General features: G+C 50.1%; 6 protein-coding genes across 6 annotated transcripts; 4 read left to right on the plus strand and 2 right to left on the minus strand.

Moving 5' to 3' along the window:
- Positions 1–618: 618 nt before the first annotated feature.
- On the minus strand, positions 619–1,634 carry SETTUDRAFT_175479 (uncharacterized protein; the record flags this gene model as incomplete). The annotated part of the gene is made up of 2 exons (XM_008024096.1): positions 619–1,553; positions 1,612–1,634. The coding sequence occupies 2 exons, from the start codon at positions 1,632–1,634 to the stop codon at positions 626–628; spliced, it is 951 nt and encodes a 316-aa protein (XP_008022287.1). The 3' UTR covers positions 619–625.
- A 480-nt stretch (positions 1,635–2,114) lies between these two features.
- SETTUDRAFT_159031 (uncharacterized protein) lies at positions 2,115–5,215 on the plus strand (the record flags this gene model as incomplete). Its single annotated transcript, XM_008024097.1, has 5 exons — positions 2,115–2,125; positions 2,177–2,210; positions 2,260–2,377; positions 2,432–2,706; positions 4,190–5,215. 5 exons carry the CDS (start codon positions 2,115–2,117, stop codon positions 5,213–5,215), a joined length of 1,464 nt encoding a protein of 487 aa, XP_008022288.1.
- A 5,734-nt stretch (positions 5,216–10,949) lies between these two features.
- Positions 10,950–11,837, plus strand: SETTUDRAFT_37085 (uncharacterized protein; the record flags this gene model as incomplete). The annotated part of the gene is made up of 1 exon (XM_008023717.1): positions 10,950–11,837. The coding sequence occupies one exon, from the start codon at positions 10,950–10,952 to the stop codon at positions 11,835–11,837; it is 888 nt and encodes a 295-aa protein (XP_008021908.1).
- Positions 11,838–14,225: 2,388 nt separating this feature from the next.
- SETTUDRAFT_37086 (uncharacterized protein) lies at positions 14,226–17,822 on the plus strand (the record flags this gene model as incomplete). The annotated part of the gene is made up of 3 exons (XM_008023718.1): positions 14,226–14,313; positions 14,380–17,688; positions 17,743–17,822. 3 exons carry the CDS (start codon positions 14,226–14,228, stop codon positions 17,820–17,822), a joined length of 3,477 nt encoding a protein of 1,158 aa, XP_008021909.1.
- A 6,798-nt stretch (positions 17,823–24,620) lies between these two features.
- SETTUDRAFT_167297 (uncharacterized protein) lies at positions 24,621–25,742 on the plus strand. The gene is made up of 3 exons (XM_008024098.1): positions 24,621–24,748; positions 24,948–25,227; positions 25,370–25,742. Exons 1-3 carry the CDS (start codon positions 24,695–24,697, stop codon positions 25,675–25,677), a joined length of 642 nt encoding a protein of 213 aa, XP_008022289.1. The 5' UTR covers positions 24,621–24,694; the 3' UTR covers positions 25,678–25,742.
- Positions 25,743–26,419: 677 nt separating this feature from the next.
- Positions 26,420–27,767, minus strand: SETTUDRAFT_159034 (uncharacterized protein; the record flags this gene model as incomplete). The annotated part of the gene is made up of 4 exons (XM_008024099.1): positions 26,420–26,645; positions 26,758–26,996; positions 27,064–27,522; positions 27,585–27,767. 4 exons carry the CDS (start codon positions 27,765–27,767, stop codon positions 26,420–26,422), a joined length of 1,107 nt encoding a protein of 368 aa, XP_008022290.1.

The raw sequence follows: 27,767 nt of genomic DNA on the forward strand, positions 1-27,767 counted from the left end.
TTGTCAATTCCATTGCCCCTCTTAACAACACTACTCCTTAACAACACCACTCAGATCCTCTTTCTACAGAGTCCTCTGCTGCATTGTGTGGGCTTCAACACCACCTCTGAACATACACGACACTCGCTCAAACACTGTGTACATGACCCTCGCCACGAGTAATAAAGGCCTTGGATCTGTGAATGCTGATACGGCTAGGATACAGATCAAATACACACATACATACAGATTCAGATATTGTAGCTGAATACCAGCACTCCACGATCCAAGATAACAAACCACTAAAGTCGAAGCAAAGAAACCGCCATGGGCGCAGGCATGTCTAAAGAGCAGAAGAACAAGACTAAGGGTAAGGACAAGAAGGGTAAGGGCAGTGGTCTGGATAAGGATACAAAGTGCCAGGAATGTGGGTATTCGCTAGTGTCCGCGACTCTGGGACCGAGTTTGAATTGCACTGCATGTGGGCCCTATAGGGGCGTTATTTCGTAAAAGGGGTACTGCTGCAAAGCAGCTGGGAGGGAGGGAGAGGGGATATTCGCAAAAAAAGAGATATTTGGAGAGGATGATCGAAATTCATATGTTAAATTGAGAAAATTTGATGTTTGCATGTCATTCGTAAAAAAGGTTATGCGTTTCGTAATTCTGCAACAGCAAAATAGCCCTTGTTTTCCACGACGCCTCGGTCTTTGACGACTGCCGTGTACTTGACAACCCATTGCGGCTCTACATCGCCCTTGAGTCCCTGCTCGTTTCCTTCGCCTGCTAGGACGCCCGAGCCATTCTCGCCCGCGCCTAGTATCTGTCTCAGAGTGCCTCGTGGCAGGATGTTTGTGCAGTCGTTATGTGTGAGAAGTTCAATCTGTTGCTGTTTTGCGTACAGAATCAAGGGCTTAGGTACGACACAGCAATCGCGCACGTTGATCTGATTCACACTGGGCTTTATCTTGGTATGTTCTAGGAAGCGCGTTAGTCGCGTGACGCCGAATTCTGCAATCCCGAGTTTTGAAACCAGGCCTTCTGCTTGCAGCTTCTCCAGCGTATGCCACGTGGTTATCATGGTCTCAATGTCTTCGGGTGGCACGTCTGCGTCCAGACAGTCGCCAGACGAGTTTTCGGATGTGGATTGGGTTGCGGATGGGGGAGAAGGCGGGTCGTTGTCTTCCAAGTCGGACTCCTCGTCGTCGGCATCAAAAGATATGCCCGGGAAGCTTACGATCAAGAGATCTATTGATGATGTGCCCAGCTCCTTGAGTACCAGTTCGATCGCTTCTCTTGTCTGGGCGCAGCGGCGGTCGGTGGGTATGTTGGGCAGGTAGAATAGCTTGACTGTAATGTCGTACGACTCTCGGGGCTCGCTGAGGGGTGACGGGGTATGTGTGGGAACGTAGAGGGCGGATTCGGTCGCAGTGGTCCATGTTCGGTAGTTTGGTTTTGCAGGCGCTTGAGCGGGTTGGTGGGCAGAGAAGTTTGCGCGGAGTGCGGACGTGAGTTCGGTGTTTGATTTTTCAAACAGAGGACGGCGTATAACGGAGGGTCCGCCAGACATGATGTTCCTGGTCTTGTCAGATTGGACGGGGGATGCGAATGCGAATGCGAACGGGGGAGTCATACGAGGTTGAGAGCACGAGCTTCATGGCTGCGGTTTGTATCATGGAAGCCGCTTGCTGGATGCTGTGGTGTGTTTTTGGTCGGTCCTATGTCTCGCTGTCTCCCCCTCGGATCGGCGGTGGTATATGGCTCGAGTGAAAGTTCAAGATGATGGCCGTTTGTCAGCCAGTGGGGCGCGTTCAGATGAGGGTCGCAGGTCGCGTATGGGGCGCAGTAGCGCGGCTGCACCGAAGCGCACAAGCCAAGAGTCGGGAGAGGAGGGGTTTGTTTTTGCGCAGGGGGAGGAGGGCTATCACTATTGGCGCATAGAACACAGCGCATGTGCGTATGTATATGTGTATGCATGTGTATGTCGACGGCGGTTGGCGGGGGTTTGGGCGAGGGCGCATTGACGTCTCACAGTCGCGGGGCTGGCCTGTGACCGCCGATGGCCCAAGCTGCACCTTTCTCGTACATTGGGGCCACGGCCACATGTACACCACCTCCCTTTGCCAGCACACGACACCATGACAATCAAGTACGAGGCTGCGCCCATGCTCTTTTGCGCAGCCGTTGCTAACCCGCGCAGATACCTCATTCTGCTCTCGCGCCAGGGCAAAGTGGTTGGTCCCCCACCCCCGAATGCAAAAGTCCCCTGCTGAGGCCGCGTAGCGTCTGGCCAAATGGTTCACCACCCTCGCGCCCAAGGACAAGGCCAAGATCGTCAAGGACGTCTCGCAGCTGGTGCTCGCCCGCCGCACCCGCATGTGCAACTTTCTCGAGTACAAGGGTCAGTGAGTTGCTGACAATGCCGTCTTCGCCGCGCTCACACGCCCGCCGCCAGATACCAAGGTCGTCTATCGCCGCTACGCCTCGCTCTTCTTCATCGCCGGCTGCGACGCCACCGACAATGAGCTGATCACGCTCGAGATTGTCCATCGCTACGTCGAGCAGATGGACAAGTACTACGGCAACGTGTGCGAGCTCGACATCATCTTCAACTTCCAAAAGGCCTACTTCATCCTCGACGAGCTGCTGCTTGCTGGCGAGATGCAGGAGAGCAGCAAGAAGAACGTGCTGCGGTGCATAGGACAGCAGGACAGCCTCGAGGATATGGAGGTGAGTGAAGTGTGATATGGTCCGCTTCGCTACGCCTATAGCACCGCCTGGCTGACGCGCTCGTCGTCCAGGCCGAGGACGACATCGTTACCAAGATAATGTAATCCCTCTACGGAGCATACAATTACATTCCCGCGACTTGGCGGTTGTCAGTGCCCAGTCCCACTAGTCCTCACCGACTGACCGTGCCCCGGCCTTCAGGATGACGCCATCCATGTCGATGCCTTCAGAGATCGGCTTCGCGAGCATGGCATTCTGTGAGGAATCACCTTCAGGCTTGGACACACGACCACGCTCCACGGCGACAGACATCGGAACAACAGGCGCTTTGGTTAGAATCACGGCATGCAGTCGTCGGCCGCGGCGCGCATCATGATGCCCAACACATTTCAAGGATAGGCGTTACGGCGGAGCGATACCACACGGCGCAGGGAGTCGGGTCATTGGAGAACGCACTACCTGCCATCCTGCCTTGTAGAGCGGATGGCGGTAGCTGTACTCTATCTACTACAATCAAACACCTCGGACTGGCGACCTTTGTTCGACACAGTTAGGTCTGACACAAGTGGTTCACCGGCCTCGAACGTGATTACACATCATGCCATCGAGACTTATGCCCTTGACATTGTTGCTTGCTCTCCTCTGTTTCCGTCTTGTTGCTGTACTAACCCTAACCACGTAGCAACAGATCTCCTCCACAGCTGCCTGGCACTGCACATCTGCATCTCGTGACAGCAATTGGTTCGGATCAATTCTTGATCTTCTATCCAGAGCCTTGCCATGCACACATGAAATGAAACATTGCCGAATCCAGTGAGGTTCTTTACCAGGCAATCTCTTGTCCCAGTCCACATGCTCGACCGACTTCAGATGACACGTTACTTGCCCGCGCACGTTGCGCATCACCGGCACCCACTGACGTCAGCGCTCAGCACCAGTTCTCAACTCCAATGCTCAACACCAGTCCCCTCTCGCCGTTTACCCATTCGGCCTTATCAACTGCTTTTGTTGGTTGAGGAGCTGGGCTTACGTGAACCAATCAGGAATCATAACCCGACACACATGCCCTTGTTAGCTCGGTGTCACTGCCAAGCGGATCACCGCCGTCTCCGCAATCGCGACCACGTCGTAACAGGGACACCTCACACCACACTTCCGCCGACGCCATACACATGTCCACCGCCTGCTAGACGACTGTCTGGCCGAACAACAGTACTATCTCCTCTCTGCAGCCAGCCTAGAGTCGTTTCTACTCGTTGTATCGGTTCGCGCAGGCCACCCCCTCCCGACCGCAACACCGCCTACAACCAGCAGCCACGGCACGCTGACACCGCCATCGCATTCTCGATATTACAATCACATCCGAAATCACATCCACAAAGACTCCTGTTGAAGAGGACCCGGGATTGGCACAATGAAGGTGGGTATTCGATGCGAAGGGGCCAAGGCGGGTGATGATGATGTAGCTGATCCGGTGACGCAGTACCTCGACCTGTGCGCCCTCCACGAGGTCAACCTCGCCCTCAACTTCGACACCCAAGACACAGCCATCATCGGCGGATGCGACTTATGGACTGTAAAAGCAGCTGGGAGTGATAAGAAATTATACAAGCGCATTGAGAAGACGCTCGAGGAGCGACACAAGGACCTGCTATCCGCAGTTGCGGGGCTGTCGGAACAGTCAGCCGCGCAATTCGCGGATCAAGTCGATATCTCAAGAGATACGCCATTCGGTAGCTTCAGCGAGGCAGCGAACCGCCATACCTTTGCCTACCTCATTGCAACGCTCAATGCAACACACATTGACTACGACTTTGCAAATACCCTGAACCCGGACGAGTTCCGCCGCGAGACCATGCACAGTTTCATGCACAAAATCGATACTACCATGTACTACCTCCGGCCGCAAGTCTATTCCGCCGGTCTTCCCGCAGGCGCCGTAACACCACTTGGCTCACCGATTTGGAGTCCCCGCTCATGGCAACTGGTTGACAGCGAGATGGACATGTCCAACTGTGAATACTACGCCTGGGAGCCGTCAGACGACCCTTTTGCGGATGATGGTGCAATCTGGAGTCACCATTTCTTCCTTTACAACAAGGAGCGCAAGCGAGTTGTCTATTTCTATCTTCGCGGCATATCTGCTCTTTCCAACTCGCCCAGCGTCGCCATGTCGCTCATGTCAAAGTTCAAGGCGTCAAAATACGAATCATCGGCCAATGCGGGCAGTAGGAAGCGTGCCGAATACTGGCTGGGAGCTCGCGCCAAGAAGGGTCTTGAAGCGTACGGCGAGAGCGACGAGCTTGACAATATGGTGATTGATCACCCAGGCGAAGTCGTCGATGCCGAAGAGGAGCAATACCTTCCTGCGAGAGAAATGAGCATGGATGCTGAATACTACTACGAGAGCGACGGAGATAGCGACGTCGAATCACTTGTTGGCAGGGAGAGGACCGTGGGCAAAGTACGGACAATGAGTGAGGGTGTAGTGGAGAAGATGGAGCTCTAGGTTCCGCTCCCCTTGTCCACTGATCCCATTGCCAACCTAGGATTGCTGGGAGCTGTCGCTGGCCGGCACTCAACATGCCGAAGCGGCCTGCTCAACATATTTGCTGCTCTGTGCAGATTGGTTTGTGCTACCCTATCATTTTTCCAGCATTGGTTGCGTCTGCCTGATGAGTTTTTTATTGTTTTTTGTTTACTTTTTTTGGTATTCTATCTCTTCACCGGCTCGTGAGAAGACGACCATGAGACTGACACAAGGCTTTACGGTCGGTGGGAGCGACGCGTTTCAACGCCTTTGTTTGCATATCGTCTGAGCCTTGAGATACCCCTGCTATTTTTTCGGTTAGTCTTGAGTATTCTTGCTTTGATCTATTAGTCATGTGGTTAGCATACCTTGGGAGATGGTAATAGGGGGAGAAAGGTGGATCACGAGTGATGACGGAACGATGGGATGATGGCGTGTGTTTGTAAACGATTTTCATTTATTCTACTGAATCCTGATATTTAGTATTATGATAGTGTATGGGCATTTCAGCGTGATGCGTATGTGTGTGTGGTGTGGGAATACTGTATGTTATATTGCTTTTTTTTTCGTTTACGTAGCGTTTTCATGGCATGGTACATGTGGGGTGTTTGTCTTGTCCCAGTGTATACTAAGTAATTGTTGCACGGGAAGAATGGACAGAGTGCTATTTTGCTTTTTGTGGGTTACACCGTCATCTTGTCTGACCGTACGGGTGATACTGATGAGAAAGAGAGTTGAGAAGGACGAGAAGATTCACAGCGAGTCACTAGCCACAAGCTCCTTGTATGCAAAAAAAATATAACATTGAATATATACAAACATTAGGATAATAAAAGAAGGAGACTAACAAGAATAAAATAGCTATCATGTCTTTTTTCTTTTTAAAGAAAAAAACTTTTCTCTAGCGAGACCAGGACATATTTAGTAAGTGTATAGTAAGAACACACGCACAGTATACAAGGATTAAGTGAGATCGTAGTGTGATTATCAGCTATATTCTTTCATCTCCGTCTTCTCCTTCTCTCCTTCTCTCCTTCTCTCCTTCTCTCCTTCTCTCCTTCTTCTTTCTCGTTTCTTTTTTTTTCCATAACTCACACCTTGCACGAATGCCGGATTCCAGCTTGTCAACGTGGTAAGGGGGGGAAGGGGAAGGGGAAGGGGAAGGGGAAGAGATGTGATACTACTCATTTATTTATCTATTTATTTATCTGTACCCCATGCGTGAACTTGGCCATGCTGACGCAAACAGCCGACTTTTTTTTTCTCTTTTTTTTGTTTTTTTTTCGTACAAACGCAGTACTAGAGGGAGACGATATATAACACAGTGTGTGATTGATTCATTTGTGAATCCAGCACGAAGATAGGAGCCCTGTTGAAGCTTTTGTCCATGTTATTTCTTTTCTCTCTCTCTTCTTTTTGAGTTTTTTTTTGCGGAAGTAATACTTTATTTACGACTCGCGTGAAAAGGGAATAAAAGGATGAAATTAGAAGATTTTTGAAGATAGCGGTTGAGGTAGTGTACTTGGTACCCGGGACACGGTAGGTAGGTAGTTAGTTGTATGACACGATTGGTATTTTGCGAAGATGGCGGATTTTTTTGGGGGGGAAATATAAGTGGTAGTGTGGATATACATGTAGTCTGCCTATTTTCATCTTTCTTTTTTTGGGAGGGGGGTTGTATTTCTCTCTCTCTCTCTCTCTCTGTGTGTGTGTGTGTGAAGCTAGACAACAAGCGTGCATTTTTTTTCGAAGATACAAGGCAAATTGTAGCGGGGAGCAAATATGAAGCTTGATGAATGTTGGGGGGGGTGGGATCCTGGGTCTACTCAGGAAGAAAGGGCATGCATGTATGTAAGCACTTGGGCTTGTGGGGGGTGTGTGTGCCAGGGCAGCACATTTTTGCATATTTCTGCACATCAAACACTTTTCTTTTTCTTTTTCTTAATGCCTTGCATGCAATGCATCTTGCCTGTATGGCCTGGGGTATTCGTCCTCTCGGTGGAACCACAAGCATCTGTTTTCAAACTGCGGCTGTTCTGGGTAAATTCTTTGCGCTTTGCGTTTGCTGGGCAAACCCTCCCCCCCCTCTCCCTCCCCGCGGGATTCCGGCGGCCATGGGCAGGCTGGTCTTGCTACAGGACATGTTCGGATCGAAACGTCTCGTCTTGGTTATGCAAAAATGGCCACGTGCAGTATACGCTCTATCGTGGGGGGGGGGGTTGTTGTATTTTTTATTTTTATTTTTTACGCTGGATCAGTGAGGGTGTGAGAGAGAGAAAGTAGAGAAACAATGAAGATTGATTTACACACTTTGATACTTTTGCGTTTCTTTCATCTTATACATTAGGGACAACAACAAACACAATCCGTTACACAAGTTCACTTAGGCCCGGTAAGCTCGCACTTGCAAGTATGTAGGTCAGCAGCGAGGTAAAGTGAAACTACGATGGGGGGTAATTTTTTTGGAGACATGGACATGGCACGGCATAAGCTGACTAGACTGAGCTTTTTTTTCGCTCTCTTTCTCTCACACAGAGAGGCTTTTCTCTCCCGCTCTGAGTGTGGGTTGCGAAAGTAGTAGTCAAACCTTCAAAGAGACATCTACTAAACAATCGAGTCTGTGCGGGATAAGCGATGTGTACTGTAGATAAGTGCTTGAGCGAGGCGTGAGCGAAGGCGGCTGTTGTGTTCCGCAGTATTCCGGTCATGTGTGTGTGTGTGTGTGTGGCTATCTCTCATAAGCCTCAACAACAGCGATGACGACGACGATGATGATGATGATGATGATGATGGCGGGCTGTCATCGAGTCTAAGCAAGATATAGCGCCGTTACCAATCAAATGTTGGGTAAAGCCAAAGTCAAAAAAAGTAGAAAAGGGAAAAGTACGAACAAGGGAGAGAAAAGAGGAAAGGAAGCAAAGACAGAGTGAGAAAGAGAGAGCCAAAAACGTTCTAGCCCTCTGACAAACATTCAGGCACAAGGGTGAGTAGCGAAGGTAACCAAGAACAGCCAATCTCTTGTTGGTCTTTACTCAGATACCAACGTAATATCTCTTTTTTTGCCTCGTCCGATCCTCTCCTGTCCTGCCTCTTTCTTTCTTCTAGGGGCGTTAGGTAATGATTGGCCGTTTCAGATATTCCAGGGTGCAACCATGTAGCACAAAGCACTTTGTACTGGGTACTGGGTACATACGTACCGTCACAGCACAGCACAGCACCGGAAGAAACCCAGGACAGAGACTTTGGCTGAATGGAGGAATTGTTTGGGACAATCATCTGCGCGACAACAACCGAAGAAATTGACACAATTCCTCTTCTCCGTGGGATACAGTACCCCCGGCTGGGCAGTGGGGTTTTTCACGTCTTCGCCCGCGATGCTGATGTTATCATTGCTCTTGGCAAGGAAACCAAAAAAACAAACGGCTTGCTGCGCCGATGCGCGCGGCATCTTCCATACGCTATTCTTTTCGTTATATGGTATACGGGGGACGACCATGTGTGCGATCGGTCAACAAGTCCAGTGTGGCTAACGGGCGAATGTACAGATATAGCTGTATGTAACTCTCTCTGGCCAAGAAAATAAAGATGATCCCTGGAGGGGATTGGATACATGTAACCGCAGTCTGGTAGGTAAGGTAATGCCCTGGTGCATGGACCCCACCACCGTTGATGAAACGACAAAGCCACGATAAAAACACCCGGTGTTGCGTCAGCTGCTACGTAACGCCATGCAAGTCATACAGCGCGGTGCTCTGTGTAGATGCGATGAGCCGAGTGAGAGCGGGCGTTCTGGATTTCTTGTGCGATGGGCCTTGGGTGTCGTGGTCAAAAGGGGATTGATTTTCACTTTCCGACAAAAGGCACATCTACGGATCTGTTTCACCGAGGACGTCCATGGCGAGCAAGGGGGCCTGTCGGGCGTCAGAGAGCAACATGAACAGGAATGCCATGAATGGGCCCACTTGGCAGCGTCTGGGAAGGCTAACTTGTGGCCATCTGCCGCTGTTGAGCCGTGGTTACCTCTTCTTGGGCTAGATGGGTGGATACAGGGTGGAGATCTCTGGGGCGCGGAGGGAAAGGGTTATGATCGATAGCGTGGGATGCTAGTCGTTAGGCCAACAGGATGTTCCCGCACGTATAATGACCGCGTATAGTAGAGCGTGGCTTTGCGACAAACACACTCGAGGTGTTGTTTCCCATTGTGGATGTCATGTCTGGTGGTGTGATCGACGATACCGAGAGAGCCAAAAAAAAAGAGTGGGACTGCAAAAGAAAAGAGAAAAAAAAAAGAGGCTCCTGCATTGCATGTTGAGGCACCAGGGCGCATCTGTGGGACCTTTCAGTTGGCTTTTATCCAGGCCGAATGCCTTGCCCATCGACACTAGTCGGGTGCGGCGAACGGCAGATCCTTGCGTCGTGTGTAGGCTGCAGCTCGATCCAGTGCATTCGAAAAAAGAAAAAAAAGGTACGGACCAGCGTGCCTGGACATACATGTAAGCGAATGCCAGGCAAGAGGCAGGTCAGCAAGACACGTGCAGTGGGTTGGGCTTTGTCGAGAGTTGGTTGGATTAGGTGTAGGTGCCGTCGGCCAACCGCCTCGGACTCGGACGCAGGCGGCTGCCAGAGCAAAAGCTTACCGAAACCAGAAGTGTCACAAGTACCGCACGTTCCGGACTGGAAATGCCACTGTACCGGCTCTGGCGGAAAGACTTTGGGTTGCGCCTATCGGAGAATAGCGACATGGGCTAAGTGTTGGGGCGGTCTTGTCATAGGAGTGGGAGTGGGAGTAGGAGCATGTTGGTGTAGGCGTAGGCGTAGGCGTAGGCGCTGGCGCTGGCTCTCTGCTCGAGGAGCGTGACGCCAGACGACGGCCGTCCTGACTCGGCGTGGCGTGGACACACGAGGCCAAAGGGCAGCGTGACTGACTTGTCGAGGGCGGTCCCATCACCATTGCGTCGCTGTCAAGGTACCGAGCTCCAATTGCGAAGCAGCAATAAGAGTGGAGCGTAGGAAGCGGCGAGGTACAGTACACCTACCAGTACGTACCCAGCCATGCACACTCGATGCAGGCTACTGCGAGCCTAGCGGCGCTCCAGTGGCGTGTCGATACCCACCAGATCTAGCTGTCCTGGTGCTTGTGCAGCATGTTGGGTGCTCGGCGTCAGCACCTCTGCGTTATATTTGGGCGCTCAACATGGAGAGGTCCAGATGGCTGCTGTCCAGGTGGGCTGATGGCTCCCGTTGCCTGCCATGCGTCGCTTGCACACACACTGACGGGCAAGGCAAGGCAAGCCGTCGGACGGACTGCGAGCCATATACGCAGCGCTTTAGGAATGTGCTCAAGCTCGTGCTCGTGCTCGTGCTCATGCACATGCACGCCTCAGGCCTTTGTGCCCATCGCTCAATAGTGGCAGCGTCATGGGTGGAGCTGCAGGGTGCAAGCCAGGCGTGGCGGTTCGCATACCTTTTGCTCAAGTAGACATACATATGTACGAGGGGCAAAGTGTCTGGGGAAGTGCATCGGGATTGCTTCAACGAGCTAGCGGGCAGCATCGCTTCCAGTCGAGTGTCGCTTGATGGCGAACGGGAGGAAGCAGGCGCTCGTCATCCACTGCCTCTCTGCATGTGCAGCCATGTCGGTCGGCATTGGGTTGGCGAGCCGTCGACGACACGTCCCGGTGGTTACACGGGGAGGGGAGGGGAGGGGCACGCCATGGCAGCGGCAGCGGCAGTGGCAGTGGCAGTGATGGTGGCAGTGGTGCTGATGATGGTGCTGATGGTGGTGGTGGTGGTGCTGGCCTTGGTAGTGGCAGTGGGAGGGCGAGGGCCAGGCGGTTGCGGGTGCGGGTGCGGGAAGGGCCATCACGTGACGGGCCAGGCATTGGCGCACCAATGGCGGGCGAGCTGTGGGCGGCCGGGATATTTTCTGCAGCAGCGCGCTCTGCACTCTGCGCGCAGGCAGCGATGTCAAGCAACGGCACGAGGGAGATCAGGGTGGCTCAGCATCGGTCTCCAGCCACGATCAGCAGTTGACGCTGATGGCGAGCCATGGGCGTGGCAGGGCTGCCATGTTGGCATGCAGCAGTTCACGCCGGGCTTCTTCTACAAGGCTTCGATTGACGTAGATGGCTTCGTCCGTGTTTGCATGGCTACTCGCGCAATGGCATGCTCCGCGACAGGTCGTCTCATTTCGCCTGCGACGGAAGCCGGAGAGGCAGCCGCCAATGGCAGGCGGCATGGATATTGGCTCGCGGGCGACGAGAACAGCAACGGTTCCTGGGGGGCGCTGGCGCTGGCGACGGGGCTGGCCTTGCACGGCGCGGTGCTGGCGTCCGATGCTGGGTTTCAAGAGCCTGTCCCGTTGCTAACGGACACGGACACGGACGGGCAATGGGGCTGTGGAATGAATACGCGCACAGGAATGCGTCTTGCATGCGCGACCCATGTCTCTGCGCCCGCCTGGCGGCTAGCCCAAAGCGACGGCCAAGGCCTGACAGCACGCTATGTACGCACCGCCGCGCAGCACGAGAGCGAGAGCGAGCAGGCCAGTCGGAACGGGCAAGGCCTTTTTCCCACTGCGCCCGTCGACGTCGCCCGCTGACATCGGTGAGGCCTGTCCGCTGCGACGACTCCCGCAAACTTCCCCAGGAATTGGGCGGTCCAGCCTGCAGCGCTCGGACGACGGCAGCGATGCGCGCTAGCCGCAACCAGCAACATCTGGGGTAAAGTCGGCGCTAGCGCCCGCGCTAACTGCGTGTGCGTGCATGGGCCGCCTAACCACCCGGCCACTCAACGCGCCGCATGACCTCGCCCACACGCCGCCTGTCACCGGCCACGCCTGGCTGACCTGGCCGCCCTCTCTGCCTCTCTGCCTCTGCCTCGCCCGGCCCCAAAGAAGCAAGGCAAGGAACAAGCAACAGCTAAGCAACCAGACAAACAACCAAACAACCAAAACACTCGCCCACGCGCGCTGGCCGAAACAATGCCCGCCCGCCATGTGCACGCACTGCCTGCACCTGACCTTGGGGCCGGCCAGGCCAGGACCCTGACGTCCTAGGCCACGCCCAAGCCGCCCTGGACTTGGATTACGCATGACGGCATGCTGAGCCTGCCTCGCCTATCCGCTATCCTTGGCTGGGCCCAAATCCGACGCTGCCACTGCTGCTCGACGTCGCCTCGTCAGCGTTGCATGCCCTTTCTCCATGCTGCCGCTGCGCTGCACACCCCGACGCTGGCCTCTGTGGCAACGGACCATCCGCTGCTTGCTGCCACACCCAACCAGATCGGCAGCCCACATTGCCCGGGACCCCTCATCTATATGTACATATGCTACAATACTATGTGCGCACCTACATGCAGCAGCACTGTCCAGCCGCGAGACGAGCCCGTGGACCGTGGGCGCCGTCGCCAGCGCCAAGCAGCAGCAGCAGCAGCGCACTCGACGACGACGACGACGACCTGGCGAGGCCGTGCTGCTGATCGCACACATATACTCGCACACACACGCACGCCCATCACTGCCGTCCGAGGCGAGCAGACAGAGGCGCGCGCAGACGGCCGACCCTGCTGAGTGGGCGGCGGAAGTACTCCGGACACAGGCCCCTGCGGCAGAAACGCCGTTTGCTGGGGAGCCACTAGTCGCAAAGGCCCTGGTGCTTGCTTCTGCTGCTGGCTGCTGGCTGCGTGCTGGCTGCTGCTTGCAGGGCCCGTCCAACGACCTGGGGGGGGGGAGGGGGGCAGGCCCGCTGGCCACTTGCATGACACTCTGCCCGGCTAGCCTGCGAGCCGTAAAGTCTGGGGATCTGCTTACCCTTCTATAATGCCGCCCAGTCTAGTACACTAACCCGCCAGCCCTTCCAGTGACATCGCCACGGCCGCCGCCGTTACTGTTACTGTTGCTGCTGCTGCTGCCACTGTTGCGCTGCCACTTCTGCTGCTGCTGCTGCTCCCACTGCCACGCCTGCATCTCTCTCCCTCTCTCTCTCTCTTCTTTCTTTATCGCCCTCGTTTCCCGCCCCTCCCCCCCCTCTTCCATCCGCCCTCCCTCCCCCTCGTCCCACGAACGCTGGCCTGTGCTCAATTCCCCAGACTCGGCGTTTCGACCTGCCACACACACACTCACCCTCACACACTCACATCGCCCCCCCTCCCGCCAGCCAATCGCCCCACGGTTGCCCCATTGCTCTCTCTCTCTCTCTCTCTCTCTCTCTCTCCTCGGGACCAAACGTTGTCTCTGCCTTGTACTTAGTCTAGCCTTTTGGTCCCGTACCAGCAAAGCGTCGCCCGCCCGTCCACCCACGACCACGACGACCACCTCTCTCTCTCTTCGCTTACACAGACGCTTACATCAAGGCTGGACCCTCGTACGCTGCCAGCTCCCACCACCTGCCATTGCTTACCTCCGCCGTACCTTTGCTCTGCCGTCTACAACACATGTACGGGCCGATCCAACTAAAGTCAATCCACTGCCCCTTTGGAATTCTCTCGCCGCCCATCGTAGCCTCGCTCTAATTGCTCGACGTTTTTGTAACCCGGCTTCTCCCCCGCCGTCGACAAAGCTTCCTCGTCTCGCGCAATTGACCCTGCCTGCCCGTCTGCGCTGCTACCTCAAGATCCGCACTCCGTCTGGATACATCCTCCCCGAGTACGAGCGCCCTGCTCAACCTCCCGCTCTTCTTACTCGCCGCCTGCTTCGCTGTGCACCAAGCTCCAAGACCCTAGTCAAGGTACCGTGCCTGCTCCGTTGCTCTCCTGTGCCACCCGCTGACGTTGATGTGCAGCTGTCGACTCTGCAGACCGTCTTTGTCCAAGTTGGCGAGCCCGCCGCCCGCGCAAGCTTCACGACTCTCCCCTCCCCCCCGGTTTCAACCGCCATACCAGGCGGAACTGACCTGACGAGCATATCGACTGCCCACGCATAGGCTTTTCCGCCCCGAGCCAACTGTGTTGTTGGGCCGAACCAAGCTGCCCCCCCCCCCCCTACACAGCCATGGCCAAAGTCGAGAGCACGAGCCTGCCGGGCCCCACGCATACGCCGAGTGACGATTCCAACAGCTCTGCCAGCAGCAGTAGCAACTGTGAGTGCCTCACGCATCTAGCAGAGATGACGCCCCCCGCGAGCTAACGGCATCTGCCAACTGCAGCTTCAACGTCGACCGTAAAGCCCGAGCCGTCGCCACCCGCCGCTGTCCAGTCGTTTCCCCCACCCAAGAACGACAAGCCTCGGCCGCACATCTGCACAACGTGCACGCGTTCCTTTGCACGGTTAGAGCACCTGAAGCGACACGAGCGATCCCACACAAAAGAGAAGCCCTTCGAGTGCCCCCAATGCACAAGATGCTTCGCGCGCCGCGACCTGCTCCTGCGCCACCAGCAGAAGCTGCATCAGCAGGGCGCGACTTCCGCCCGTCCCCGCACTGGACGCAGGGAAAGCACCACCGGCCTTCCCTCCAACGCCTCTGCCCGCGTGCGCAAGAACTCGATATCCAGCCATGCCGGCCCCGGCGCCAAGGGCAACACCATGCGCCCGCGTGCAAATACCATCAGCCACATTGATCCCAATTCGTTTAGCAGCTTCCTTGCATCCGCGATACCAGGCGCCAGAGGGGGCCACTCTGGCCATACCCAACATGCGAGCCTTTCGGGCATCAGCCAGTTTGATTACCGGGGCATGTCGACGGCCATGGGCAACCACGGACAGCCTCAGGCGCTACCAAGACTGGACACCCACCTTCCATTTAGCATGGGCGGCGGCGGTCTTCGTACAGCGCCAATACAGGGCATGGTTGGGCCCGACGACCGCGAACTCGAGAAATTCTTTGGATCATCAGCCGCGTCTACCATCAACCCGAACCAGCTGCATCACTTCAATGCAAGCGTCGGAATTCCACAGTCGCCCTTCAAGCGCTTCGCGAATCCCTTTGCCGGCAACAACCCAATCGAGGAAGATGACTTCAGCTGGAGCATGGGCATGGACAATTCCTTGGTATTTTCGGGTGCAAACGAGTCGGCCCTAGACGGCTCATCACCGTCAGCCATAAGTACGGCGAGTCAGGGCGCCTTCCATGACATGATGCTAGACGGCTCAAGCCAGCCAAACTCGGCTGCCATGTGGCACAATCCACTTGTGACGCACGCAGGCATCAACCCGACAACCTTCTCCCTCGACTCCATGGCCCCGATGTTCCCTGAGCTCACGATGAACACCAGCACTTCTCAGGAACTTGGCGATCAGGGCGTGCAGAATGATTTCTACACGTCGACGCCGCCTCCTTTAGCGGCCATGAGCCCTTCAGCGGGGATACCCGGTATGCCGAACCAGTATTTTCAGACGCCCATGACATTCGCTTCTGATGCTCACAGCATATCCTCTTCCTCTGTCAACGGCAGCGTCAGACACAGTTCTGTTTCCTCCTTTTCAACTGAAACAATCACAGAGTCTACGAGGCAAGCTTTGATGCACAACCTGAGCCAGGCCTTGGGGTACGGCCAAATACCCCAACGGAGGTTCTCGCAGCCAGCCATTAGTTCCCCTCTGTCCTCGAGCGGGGCCTCCAAACACTCAAACCTGACCGGCTTATTACCCAGCACCATGGACATTCAGCGATACGTAAACGCCTACATTCAGTACTTTCATCCCCACATGCCTTTTCTACACATTCCAACACTATCTTTCGATACCCCAGCATACACATACCAGCTCCGCACGGCGGGCAATTTCAACCAAGATACCATGGTCGGTGGAGGCGGCTGCCTGATTCTTGCAATGGCCGCCATTGGCGCTCTCTATGAATTTGAACAAAACACTGCAAAAGACCTGTTTGAAGCCGCAAAGAAGCTGATTCTCTTCTATCTTGACGAACGCCGCAAAGCCGGTCTTTCCGCAGTCAACGGGCCCAGTGCCGCAAACGACAACATCAACAAACCGCCCCTGTGGCTGGTCCAGGCCATGCTGCTCAATCTCATCTTTGGCCTCAACTGCGGCGATCGGCAGGCTGCAGAGGTGGCAAGCACGCATTGCGCGGCCCTTGTGAGTCTAGCCAAGGCTGCTGGTTTGGACAAGCCTACACCTCCAGAGCAGACTTCGACTTCGCCAAGCAATACCAACGGCGATGTCAACATGTCCGACGATGCAAGTTCGCAGACCGAGCAACAAAAGGACAGTGTAGATGAGCATACCCAGTGGATACAATGGAAGAAGGTTGAAGAGCGCAAGAGAACTTACTTTGCCATCTTCTCCATGTCCAGCCTGCTTGTTTCGGCGTATGCACACTCACCCCGCATTTTGAATTCTGAGATTCATCTAGATCTGCCTTGCCAAGAGGATCTCTGGTCTGTCGATAATCCTCAAGCATGGGTAGCAATGGGAGGGCCCATGCTGGCGCAAACTCGAGGCTTGTCCTTCATCACCGCCATGACATACCTCCTTGAAGCTAGCACACGGCAATCCACGTCCAGAATGCGAAACACATACCCACAGGGATTTTCAGGAGGTCAATCGATGAACGGCACCTCTGAAAGCGATATTCGACCAAGCACTTTCGGCTGCTATGTCTTGATCAACGCAATGCATGTCTATATTTGGGAAACCAGGAACAGGCACAACGGACGCTTGTGGAAAGTCCACGAGACTGAAGCGATGCATGCGCAAGTCGAGCCTGCGCTTAAAGCTTGGCAGGTTGCTTGGAGAGCCAATCCGAATCACAGCCTCGAGCGACCGAATCCTTTTGGGCCCTTGGCCGCTGACTGCATACCGCTACTAGACCTCGCCTATGTGAGGCTTTTTGTGAATCTTGGTCGAGCCAAGGAGCTTCTGTGGCAGCGTGACTATGACGGCATGGCGAATGAACTAGCAAGAGGTCTGGACGTGGTAGGCCAAATGGACGATACACCTGAGCGCTCCTCCCCTATGGATCTTAGCCACTCGTCTTCGCCAGGCCAGACGGGATCCAATGACCACATCAGTCCTGGACGCGCCAGCAACGGCCTTCCCAACAGTCCTTCATCCAAACGCGAAAGGCATCTTCGCAAAGCTGCCTTTTATGCTGCAGACTCGATTGCCATGTCAGATAAGCTAGGCTTGTCGTATGGCGACTTCTCTGCCAGGGATTTGCCCAACTCGTCGGCATTGTGCACATTTGATTGCGCCCAGGTCCTTGCTGAATGGGTTGCAACTCTCCAAGATCGTGTTGGGCGCTACCTTGGTGTCTTGGGCAGAGACGAGGTCAATTTCTCAGAGGTACCAGCAATCTTGTTGCTTGAAGAGGAGGATGTGAAGCTTTTGCAAAAAATCGCCGACATTCTTCACAACGCCGACATGAAGTTGGCCTACGATATCTCTACGAACAACATGCCCATGCTGGGTAGCCTTTCGAACCTGGCGCATTGCGGATATGGCACAAAGCTATTAATGGTGACGGCTTACATGCTTTCCAAGTCCGTTGTCTGGCCCGGTAAGTTTACATTGGAGCGTGATACAAATGTGGGGTACTAACACTTGTGTGTAGTCATCCATATCCAAGCTCGTGCACTCGAAGCACACGCCCAGTACATTAGCCAACGCGCAGAAAACTCTACCATTCAGTAAATGTCCCTTCTTACTCGACCTGTACACCACCAAAACACATGACGTATTTCTTCGGCGGCTCTTCTTCGTTGGCCGTCCCTGTGCCTTTGCCAGAGTACGTATATCGGTTGTAATCTGACCGTTTCGCGACGACGGCATTCTTCTGTCATGTCTTCCTTTACAGTTTGCTTCATTTCTGGGCTCCGAAGCGGCGGTTCTGACACTTTGTTGGTATGGCCAGCGCCAGACTTAAGGGTGAATCATCTTGACGTGGATATTTTTAAACGTACAGCGGGTTAATAGCGGCGCCTACCTATTTTTTTCTGACGGCACGTTTGACGATGACGAGTGTTTGATCTTTTGGTGTCTGCAGGCGCTTGGGGGAACGCTGGGCGTTCCATTGTTATGTTTCGGCGAGTTCTGCACTGGAGTTTTATGTAAAGGGTTCCACGTATGAGACATCTTCTGCTGGCGGTGCAGACCTATCTCTTTTGAGATTGCCAACTGCTAGGATGATTGATAGGGACGATGCTACGATACATTGCCCGCGATCACGACAATTATCTTTGGAACTGGGTTATTGGCAGCGGCGGGCGCACATGGGACCAATGTCCAAAAAGTGTTATTGATGCACGCAGTCAAGCAACTTGGTATACGAAATGAATGAAATGCCCTTTGCATTGCAGTGTTGTCTTGCATGGTATTGCACTAGGCGATTGTCCAGCCGTCACAGTTGACTATACGGTTATTTAGAAGCGCTTACAGATGCGTTTTCGTAGGGTCAACTATAAAATGACCTCAGAGTGTAATGCAATCATATGTTCTAGACCATGCTTTCCCCTTGTTTTCCACGGTAGCAAGGAGAAGGGTAGCAGTAATACACGGCGGAACAAGGACAGAAGACGAAGCGATGCAATTCACAGCGACATAAATATGTATGCAGTCTATGCCCAGAAAAGCCCCAACGTCATTTCATTTCGCCCTTGTATTGTGAGCTCCAACAAGATGACCTCATCTGCGCTTGTCCAACCCACTTGGCCCCAGTTGCTGAGTGAATAAAAAAGAAATTAGGAGAGAGAAAAAGGGGGAGGGGGCAGGGAGAACGGGGAGAACGGGGAGAACAGGGAGAATAAAGGACATTAAGTCCTCAAAAGAACCACCGCTGTTGAATGTGCTTACAGTGAGATCTAGCCTCTCTCTCTCTCTCTCATACACACACACACACATACAGTGGCTTTCCCCTTCTTAGACCAAACACACGACAGAGGGGGGTGGGGAAGCAAAGAACGAAACCCACCCCCCCCCCCCAAAAAAAGGCCGATAGGAAGATTAAGGTTAGGTAGGTAGGTAGGTACTTAGGTAGGCAGGTACGTAGGGGGGGGGGGAGCAGCGGGGCTAACTTGCGTACGTAAAGCCGTATTTTCTGTACAGCGAAGTGGGAGGGGCTTACCTAGATTAGGTATTTACCCCATAGGAGATTTTCTTTGTACCCACCTTTTGCTACGTACGTAGGTATATGTATCTATGTGTGTATGTGTGTATGTGTGTATATGTGTATGTGTGTATGTGTGTATATGTGTATGTGTGTATGTGTGTATATGTGTATATGTATATATATGTATGTGTGTATGTGTGTATATGTGTATATATATATATGTGTGTATATGTGTATGTGTATATATATATATATATGTGTATATGTGTATGTGTGTATATATATATATATGTATATGTGTATGTGTGTATATGTGTATATGTATATGTGTGTATATGTGTATGTGTGTATGTATGTATGTGTGTATATGTGTATGTGTGTATATGTGTATATGTATATGTGTGTATATGTGTATATGTATATGTGTGTATATGTGTATGTGTGTATGTATGTATGTGTGTATATGTGTATGTGTGTATATGTGTATGTGTGTATGTTATGTGCCCCCCACCCCCTTCCCCACACTCGGGCCAGATATCAATTTTAGATTTAGTATGATATGTACATGTACATGTGTCTTGCTATTCTTGTACATACATACATACATACATACATACATACATACATACATACATACATACATACATACATACATACATACATACATACATACATACATACATACATACATACATACATACATACATACATACATACATATCTGGGCGCGAGAGAGAGAGAGAAAGAAAGAAGGAGAGATCGAGACCTGAACCCCCCCTCCCCCTCCCATCAGCCAGCATACCTAACTTAACCTAACCTAACCTAACCTACCTTTACCTTTACCTACCGTACGTAGTTAGGCGGGTAGCACCTGATTAGTTAGGTAGGTAGATAGCTAGCTGCCGCGCGGAAGCAGCGGTAATGCGGCCAACGTATCGGGGGCTACTCCGGGCTTTTGCTCGCTGCTGCTGTGACCAAATGCACGTCGTGTGGGGACGCACTGGGGCCTTAACTTGGCTGGCTGGGTCAGCGGATCAAAGGGGGGGAGGCGCCGACGTAATGTACGTCTATGTACGGAGGTGGCTTTTAAAAGTTCTTGCTAACAAGAGTGATAGATTACTACTAAAAATATAGCTAAAGCTATATAGATTAGTCTTACCACCTCTTTTTATACTTACTACTGTTTTTAAGCTTAATAATTCTTCAAATATAAAATAGAATACGCTTTATTTAAGCTTAAATTTAGTATTAAAGTAGCTTATTTTAGTACTACTTTTATACTTTTATTTTTTTACTTAGTTTTTTAGTATGCTTTTATATATCATTTTTTTAAGCTATAGCTAAGCTACTTTAATAGTATTAAAATTAAGTAAATTACTTAGCTATGAAGTTACTTTACTATAGTATTTTAGTATATAGTTTTTTAAGTATAGTAAGTCTAAAAAAAAGCTTTCTTTTCTTAATAAAAATATATAGTCTCTTTTTTTAGTACTTTTTTATAAAAAGAATTAGGTTTAAAAGAAAAACTTAAGTTTAATAGTACCACTAATTAATATTGCTCAAACTACTTTCTTAATTAAGCTTACTTATTTTTTTTATTTATTTCTATTATAAAACTTTATTAAGCTTATAATATAATTTTTGTTTTTTTATACTTATTATAAGCTTTTATACTTTTTTCATAAAAAGCTTTAAAGCTTTATTTAACATTTCAATTTAAAAAGCTACTTTTTTTTTAATATAGATTTAAGCTTTTAAATATAATAAAGACTTTTATAATTATATATAAAGTAGCTTTAAAATATAGTTCTGAAGTAGCATTCTTATTACTTTTTAATAATACTTTTAGTTAACACTTTTTTTAAGTATTACTCAATATAATCGCTACTATAATAGTAGTGAAGTATAATGAAAGTCTTATTTAACTGAATAATATCTTTTTAGTCTTTAAGTATTTAATTTTTATAAGTAAAATACTACTTAAGTTTTTTCTACTTTATTTCTTTCATTAACTTTAGCTTTTTATTAGCTTTATTTTATTATTACTAGCTACTTAAAAGACTTTTTATATTATAAAGACTAATATATCATAGCTATAAGTACTAAAGTTACTAATAATATTAGTATAGCTTTTCTTTTATACTTATTATAGTCTACTTTTGAAAAAGTAGTATTATATTTTTTTTAATTATAAAAGTAGCTTATATATAAAGTATTTTTAAAGTACTATGAAAGAATTTTAATTAAGCATATATTAAGCTCAAAGCTTTACTAGTAAGCTTTACTATAAATTAAGTTAATTAACGTGGTTCATAAGCGAGCGGACACCCCAAGTGAGCGGACACCTCCCCACTAGCGCGTCGACGTTCATACTACAACGCATTATGTCTTAACTACATTAGATTTAATAAACTTTTTCTAAAGCTAATATCTAACTAACTATTTCTAATATTAATTTCTAACGTGTAAAGAGTGTTAAACGTGCTACTAAGATCTATAGCGTCTCTTAAATAACTTTATTTTACGAACGCGCTAGAAGACACTTATAACACAACTATAAACTAAATTTAAAGCGCTTGAATAAGCTAGAAGGGGAGGCTATTATTAGGCGTATTCTTAAAAAGTCTACGCAAGGATTTGCGCCTACAAAGGCTAAGGTTTAAGCAATAGCTAATAAACTATTAGAGAAGCGTGGTGGCAACCGTATTAGTAAGAACTAGGTTAATAACTTTATTAGGCAGACTGCTAAGCTTTGTACGCGCTAGAGCTATTCTTATAATTACTAGCAAGCCGCCTACAAAAACTTAGTAGCTATCTAGCGCTAGTTTAACTTAGTCTAGGCGATAAAGTAGAAGTAGGGTATTATAGACAATAATATTCATAACTCTAATATAACTAGCTTTATAATAAGTAAGATTTTATTATAGTTAGTTATTATAGCATTAGAAAAATATAGGAAAAAGAAGTAGATATAGCTAGGCAACTATAAGTAGGTTACTATAATCTAAGGCGTAGGCGCGTTAAGTTACTAAATACTACCCTTTATTATCTTTGTAAGCAAGGTGCTTATTAACATTTAGTTTAAGAATTTGCCCACTAACTAAGTTCTTAAAGTTGGTCCTAATAGCTAAATAAATAATTAGCTTAGTCTTGCCTAGTTAGAGCACTTTAATACCTATATAAAGAGCTCTACTATAAGTAAGTATTAACGACTTATTATTAATAGCTATAAAAGCTACTACTCTATTAATTTCTAAGATCTTTGTAAGGAGAAGAATATTATGCTTCTCTATATACCTGCGCACTCGTCTTACCTATTACAGCCCTTTAACATCGCCTACTTCTTGCTATTAAAGCGCAAGTATAGCGACGCTATTTTAGGCTTAGCACGCAACCGCACTTACTATATTAGTAAAGAGACCTTTCTACTAGCCTTTAAGACTACTTTTAAGTAGTCTATTATAAAGGAGAATGTCTAAGCTAGCTTTAAAGGCGCTAGTCTAGTCCTACACAACCTATAGGCTGTGCTATCTAAGCTTAATATAGTAGTGCAGACACCTATATAATTACTACAATAGGTAGCTGCCTAGTAGGCGCAGACACTACGCAACGCGCGCGAAGTTAAGTCTTAAATTAGTTTTATTTAAGAGAGCGTAAGAAAACGCTGTAGGTCTTCTACTAATTTACTTACTAAGTAGATCGCGTAGTTAAGTAAGAGGGCCTAGCAAATAGCATATAAAATAACGCTTATAATAGAGGAAATAGGTACTCTTTAAGTAGCTTTTAATAAGTTAAATAAGCGTAAAAGCTATAAGCGGCTATATATATAGATAGAAGAAACTCTTACTATAGGCAAAGTACAAGAAGTATTAGCTAAATAGGCAAGTAGTAGTTATAGTAATAATAAGAGTGCGTTAAAGAGGGTGCGAGGAGAGCGGCGGTGCAGGCGTTGCAAGCAGACTAGACACAACGCTTATACCTACGTAGTTAAGATAGATAGTATAAGTAATAATAGCAATTCTAATCATTAATTTAGTATATTATGATAGTTTATTAACTGTAATAAAAGGCTATAATAACGTGTTAAAGTTAACGCGCTAGTGGGGAGGTGTCCGCTCGCTTGGGGTGTCCGCTCGCTTATGAACCACGTTATATATAATAATAAACTTATTATTTTAATAATTTTATATATAAGTTTACTACTAAAAGGTAACTTTAATACAATAATAAAAGAGTAAGTTAATATGTTAGTATTTAAAGCTATAGTAGATTGAAAATACTAAAAAAAAATAAGTATAGTAGCTATAACAAGCTTTAAAAAATAAGTATAAGTGTTAGGAGTCTATAGGTTAATAAATTAGCAGTCTAGCGTGACGCTAGCAAGAACTTTTAAAAGCCACCTCCATAATGTACACTATGTACGTATGTCGGCTCTTTGGTTGGATTGGGCTGGGCCGCGCACAAATCGCGGTGCGTGTGGGTGCTTTGCACGTGGGCTAATACTACCATGGGGCCGGATGGGGCCGGGGTGGGACCGAAGGGGGCGTGGGTGCTGGATCGGTGGGTGAGGGCTTATTTTGTGAGGCTTTTCTTTGTCAAGGGGGGAGGGGGGGGTGGTGGTGGTAGATAGGTACTGGTTTCTTTTGTTGTGGGTGATGATGATGTTGGTGGCGATTGGAGGCATGGGGGTGGGAGAGATATAGAATACTCGAGATGCTTGATGCTAGGGGACATGTTTGAACAGTGGGAGGGTTTGTCTTTACCAGGAGTACTCAAAGATGGGTGACTAATACCAGAGCATGTGAAGCGTGTGAGGTGAACGGGTCGTGGTAATGGCATTATGCGATCCTCACGTAAACCAGCACGGTAACCCTGGCAGAGATCAGCGAGTTTAGGGTGTGCGCGCGCCCAGCACCGGGATCTGCATCTTGCTGTATGTTATTCTTCCTGTGCTTATTACTGCACACTCGCGGAAATCATGGCCGACGATCAATAGAAGCACGATTGATTATCTGCTCACACCGTGAGACCGTTCAAGCAGAAAGGCGACTCTTTCGGTCGGTTTAATACTTACCAGCCAAACACGTGAACGCTAGGGATTTAATGCACACCGAGCTTTTTCTACGTGCGTGCACGTGTTGCTGTTGCTTGCCGGGGCCAGGGTTTCCTTGCTGCATGTACACGAGGAGGATCGGTAGTCGAGTCGAGAGAGGTAGCATGAACCGGTCGTGATAAGTTGAACTGCCTCAGCCAGATAACACACGTGCGCGCGCCCCGCTGATTGGCTGCGTGCGGAGCTTGGATCGCGTGCACCTGCCGCCTGTAACTCGGCTGCCGATTTGACCCAGGACAACGTCGACGACAACATCGAGCCGCGACACTACCAAACGCCACGCCAAGTTGGGCGACGCCCATCAAGAGATAGTCTAGCAGGACTGGGACTCAACAGCAAGACAATATGTCGAGGCCGGCAGCGCGCAAAGCCGCGCCCAAGGGGGAGTACATTGAGACGGTGCGTCCACCTCGCAAACAGCACAAGACCAACAAGCACGCATATATTCGGAAAGACGACTTTTCCTAAAAAAAAACACCAACACTATTGTAATCTGTTTAAAATACCACATCTAAAAATAACCATCATTCCAAATCGCCGACGCATCAAAACAAGAACCATGTACCCAACCCACTGATCCACCCCCCTCTTCAAACAGGACTCGGGCAACAAAGTCTCGCGGCGCAGCGCCATCACGGGAACCGCAAACATCACGCTAGGCGGACGCACCGTCATCATGGCCGACGTGCAGCTGCGTGGCGATCTGCATCCTACGCGCAGTGCGCCCTCGCAGTCGGGCAAGGACGTGACGCCCACGAGCATCAGCATCGGCCGCTGCACCGTCATCAGCCAGGGCAGCGTGATTAAGCCGCCCAGCAGAATTAGTAGGGGGCAGGTGCATTATTACCCCATGAAGATTGGCGACAATGTGTTTGTTGGTATGTATTCTTTTTTTTCTAATAATGTTCTGTTTTATGATACGCTGCTATATTGGAACATTTCTCCATCTACACTACGACGATGAGGACGTCTTGGTATAGTTGCATAGCTATATACACGCAATCTAACGAGGTTGGACAGGCCAAAACTCAACTATCCAGGCCATCTCCATCTCCTCGCATGTTCACATTGGCCAGCACTGCACCATCGGGCCCTTTGCTATTATCAAGGAAAACGTCAAGATCCTGCCGCACACCGTCGTCCCAGCCAACATGGTCATTGCCTCTGGATCTGTCATTGGCGGCCGCCCTGCCAGAGTCGTCGGCGATGTAGGCGAGGGATGGGGTGTTAGCGGCGGAGGAGGTGGTGGTCTTGGTGTGGGAGGCGGCGGCGAGGAGAAGTGGGTTGAGGGCGGCGATTTGAGGGAACTCGTTAGGAGTATACGGTAGCGTAGTAGTGCAGTACGAAAGCAATGGACGTTTGTGAGGTTGCAACAACGGAAGAGAAAGAAGTTGAAAGGGAAAAAATGTAGTGATTGGATTTGCTCTATTAGCGTCAAGTGAATGTGTGTAGTCTAATCTCATATGCTATAAATGAGTGAGTGAGTGTGTGTGTTACTTTGCTGTGTGAGCGAAAATAAGATAAAAGGCTTTTTGTCGTGGCTCCTGGGAGCGTCCTGTCTTCTCCTAGTCCATGTGACTAGGACGGAGGGATTGTGGTGATTATATCCTGGGTTTCGTGTACCCGTTTCGTGGATGGCAATGGTGAGCTGTCTCTTCAGCAACCGGCGAGTTGCTTTCTCTCTGTTTCTTTCTCTCTTTCTTTCTTCGTCCTGCTCTTTCTCTTCCCCTGTCTGCCTCTCACTCCCACTCAATCCCTTTCTTTCTCTTTCTCTTTCTCTCTCCGCCTGTCCGTCCATCCATCTTCCTACCCCAATATCCCCCTTTTTTCTGCCCAAGTCCCTCGCTCCGCATTGCAAACTGTGTCCCTCCTTCCCGCTCAGACACTCTCGAGACCTCATCACCTACACCACTCTTTTTTCCCAGAAAGAAGAACTCTGTTACTTTGCAAAGGCACGAAACCCAGTTCGCTGCGAAGCTTTTTATTCTTAAAAAAAACAATGCCAACTCTAGAAAGAAAAACCAAATATTACCGCCTAAGTTACCCAATTGCCAAGACTTGAAGTAAGTCTCAAACTATGTGATTGTCGCCCCTCTGTGCTTTGACTTCCATGCTAGTCATTTCGAATTCCCTCTTGGTGTAGATGCCTTGGCTATCCCATGAGTCGGGCATCAGTGGCTCGCTCTTGGTTTCGTTGAGGGTCGTGCGCGCGTCCGAGTAGACGTGTGCTTTGTGCGATGATCTGCTGCCAACCGTGGGACCGGGCCCGAATCCGAATCCGAAAGTCGAGGGTCCTCTGTGCGTGTTGTTAGCAAACGGCTGGGTTGTGATTTTGGGTCGGACAAGACGGAAGAAACAAGACAAAGATGTTGGTCATCTCATCTTGCTATCCCCTTTTTTTCACGTACTTGCTGCGCGCGGTCAACTCATCAGCTGATGAAGCCAGCTTTTTTGATGTGAGTGAGGTTTTGATGTCGCGGAGAAGAGGACGCATGACGGGAATGCACTGGACAATGATGGTGCCGACGATTTCCGATGAGTACCAGATGTTGGAGTGAGCGTTGCGCCAAAAGTACCATTCGTCTTTTATGTTGCCCTCGTCCTTCCAGCTGGTGCGGATGGCTGAGATGACTGCAACAATCATACCCTGGGCATAGTTAGTGACTTGTGCGATACGAGGTTGAACCGGGGTTGAAGAGGCACTCGTATCGTACCAGGCTCATAGCAACGCAGAGACCGATTTTCTCGATCCTGCGCATGTCTAGATTCCACGTGATGACCCATGGGAAGACTGCGAGGACAAAGTCCATGATGATGTTGTAGACATTGCCGCCCTCCTTGAAGTCGTCGCGGAACTTGGGATGGAGGCAGATATCGAGGCGGTACCAGACGTCGTAGGAGCTCTTGCCGCAGACTTTTGCCCACTGCAGGACAACTTTTGCAATCATGTAGGCATTCATGGACCCAATACAGAACCAGAGGATCCATTGGCCCCAGTTCTTGGTCAGCTTCAGCAACGTGACTGCGAAGGCTGTCTTGGTAAGGGATTGGTTGACGAGAGTGCCGCAGGAAGTAACGTTGATGAGAATGTGCATGCGGTCGTCCCATGTGTTGGTAACATAGCCGGTAGCATATTCAAGGGTTATTAGGGAGTTGTTCACGGCGAGTATCACCTGCGACACAGTCAACACGGAACCGTCACTTTGCATGACCATACGGACGAATCGGTACTCACCCATGCGACAAGCAGAATGTGATCGTCCCACCACAAGCCATGTCGGCGGGTTACTTTGACCCATACTCTAAGAGCAAGAAAGGCGGTTGCACCAGCAAAGAGAATCCAGAGTCCAAGGTTGAGTTCAACAGTTGGATCCACATAGCCATGCACCTCGCCGTCGTGCTTTCTACGGGAGATCAT

The sequence above is a fragment of the Exserohilum turcica genome (assembly GCF_000359705.1).
Source record: "Exserohilum turcica Et28A unplaced genomic scaffold SETTUscaffold_11, whole genome shotgun sequence".
Classification (NCBI taxonomy): domain Eukaryota; kingdom Fungi; phylum Ascomycota; class Dothideomycetes; order Pleosporales; family Pleosporaceae; genus Exserohilum; species Exserohilum turcicum.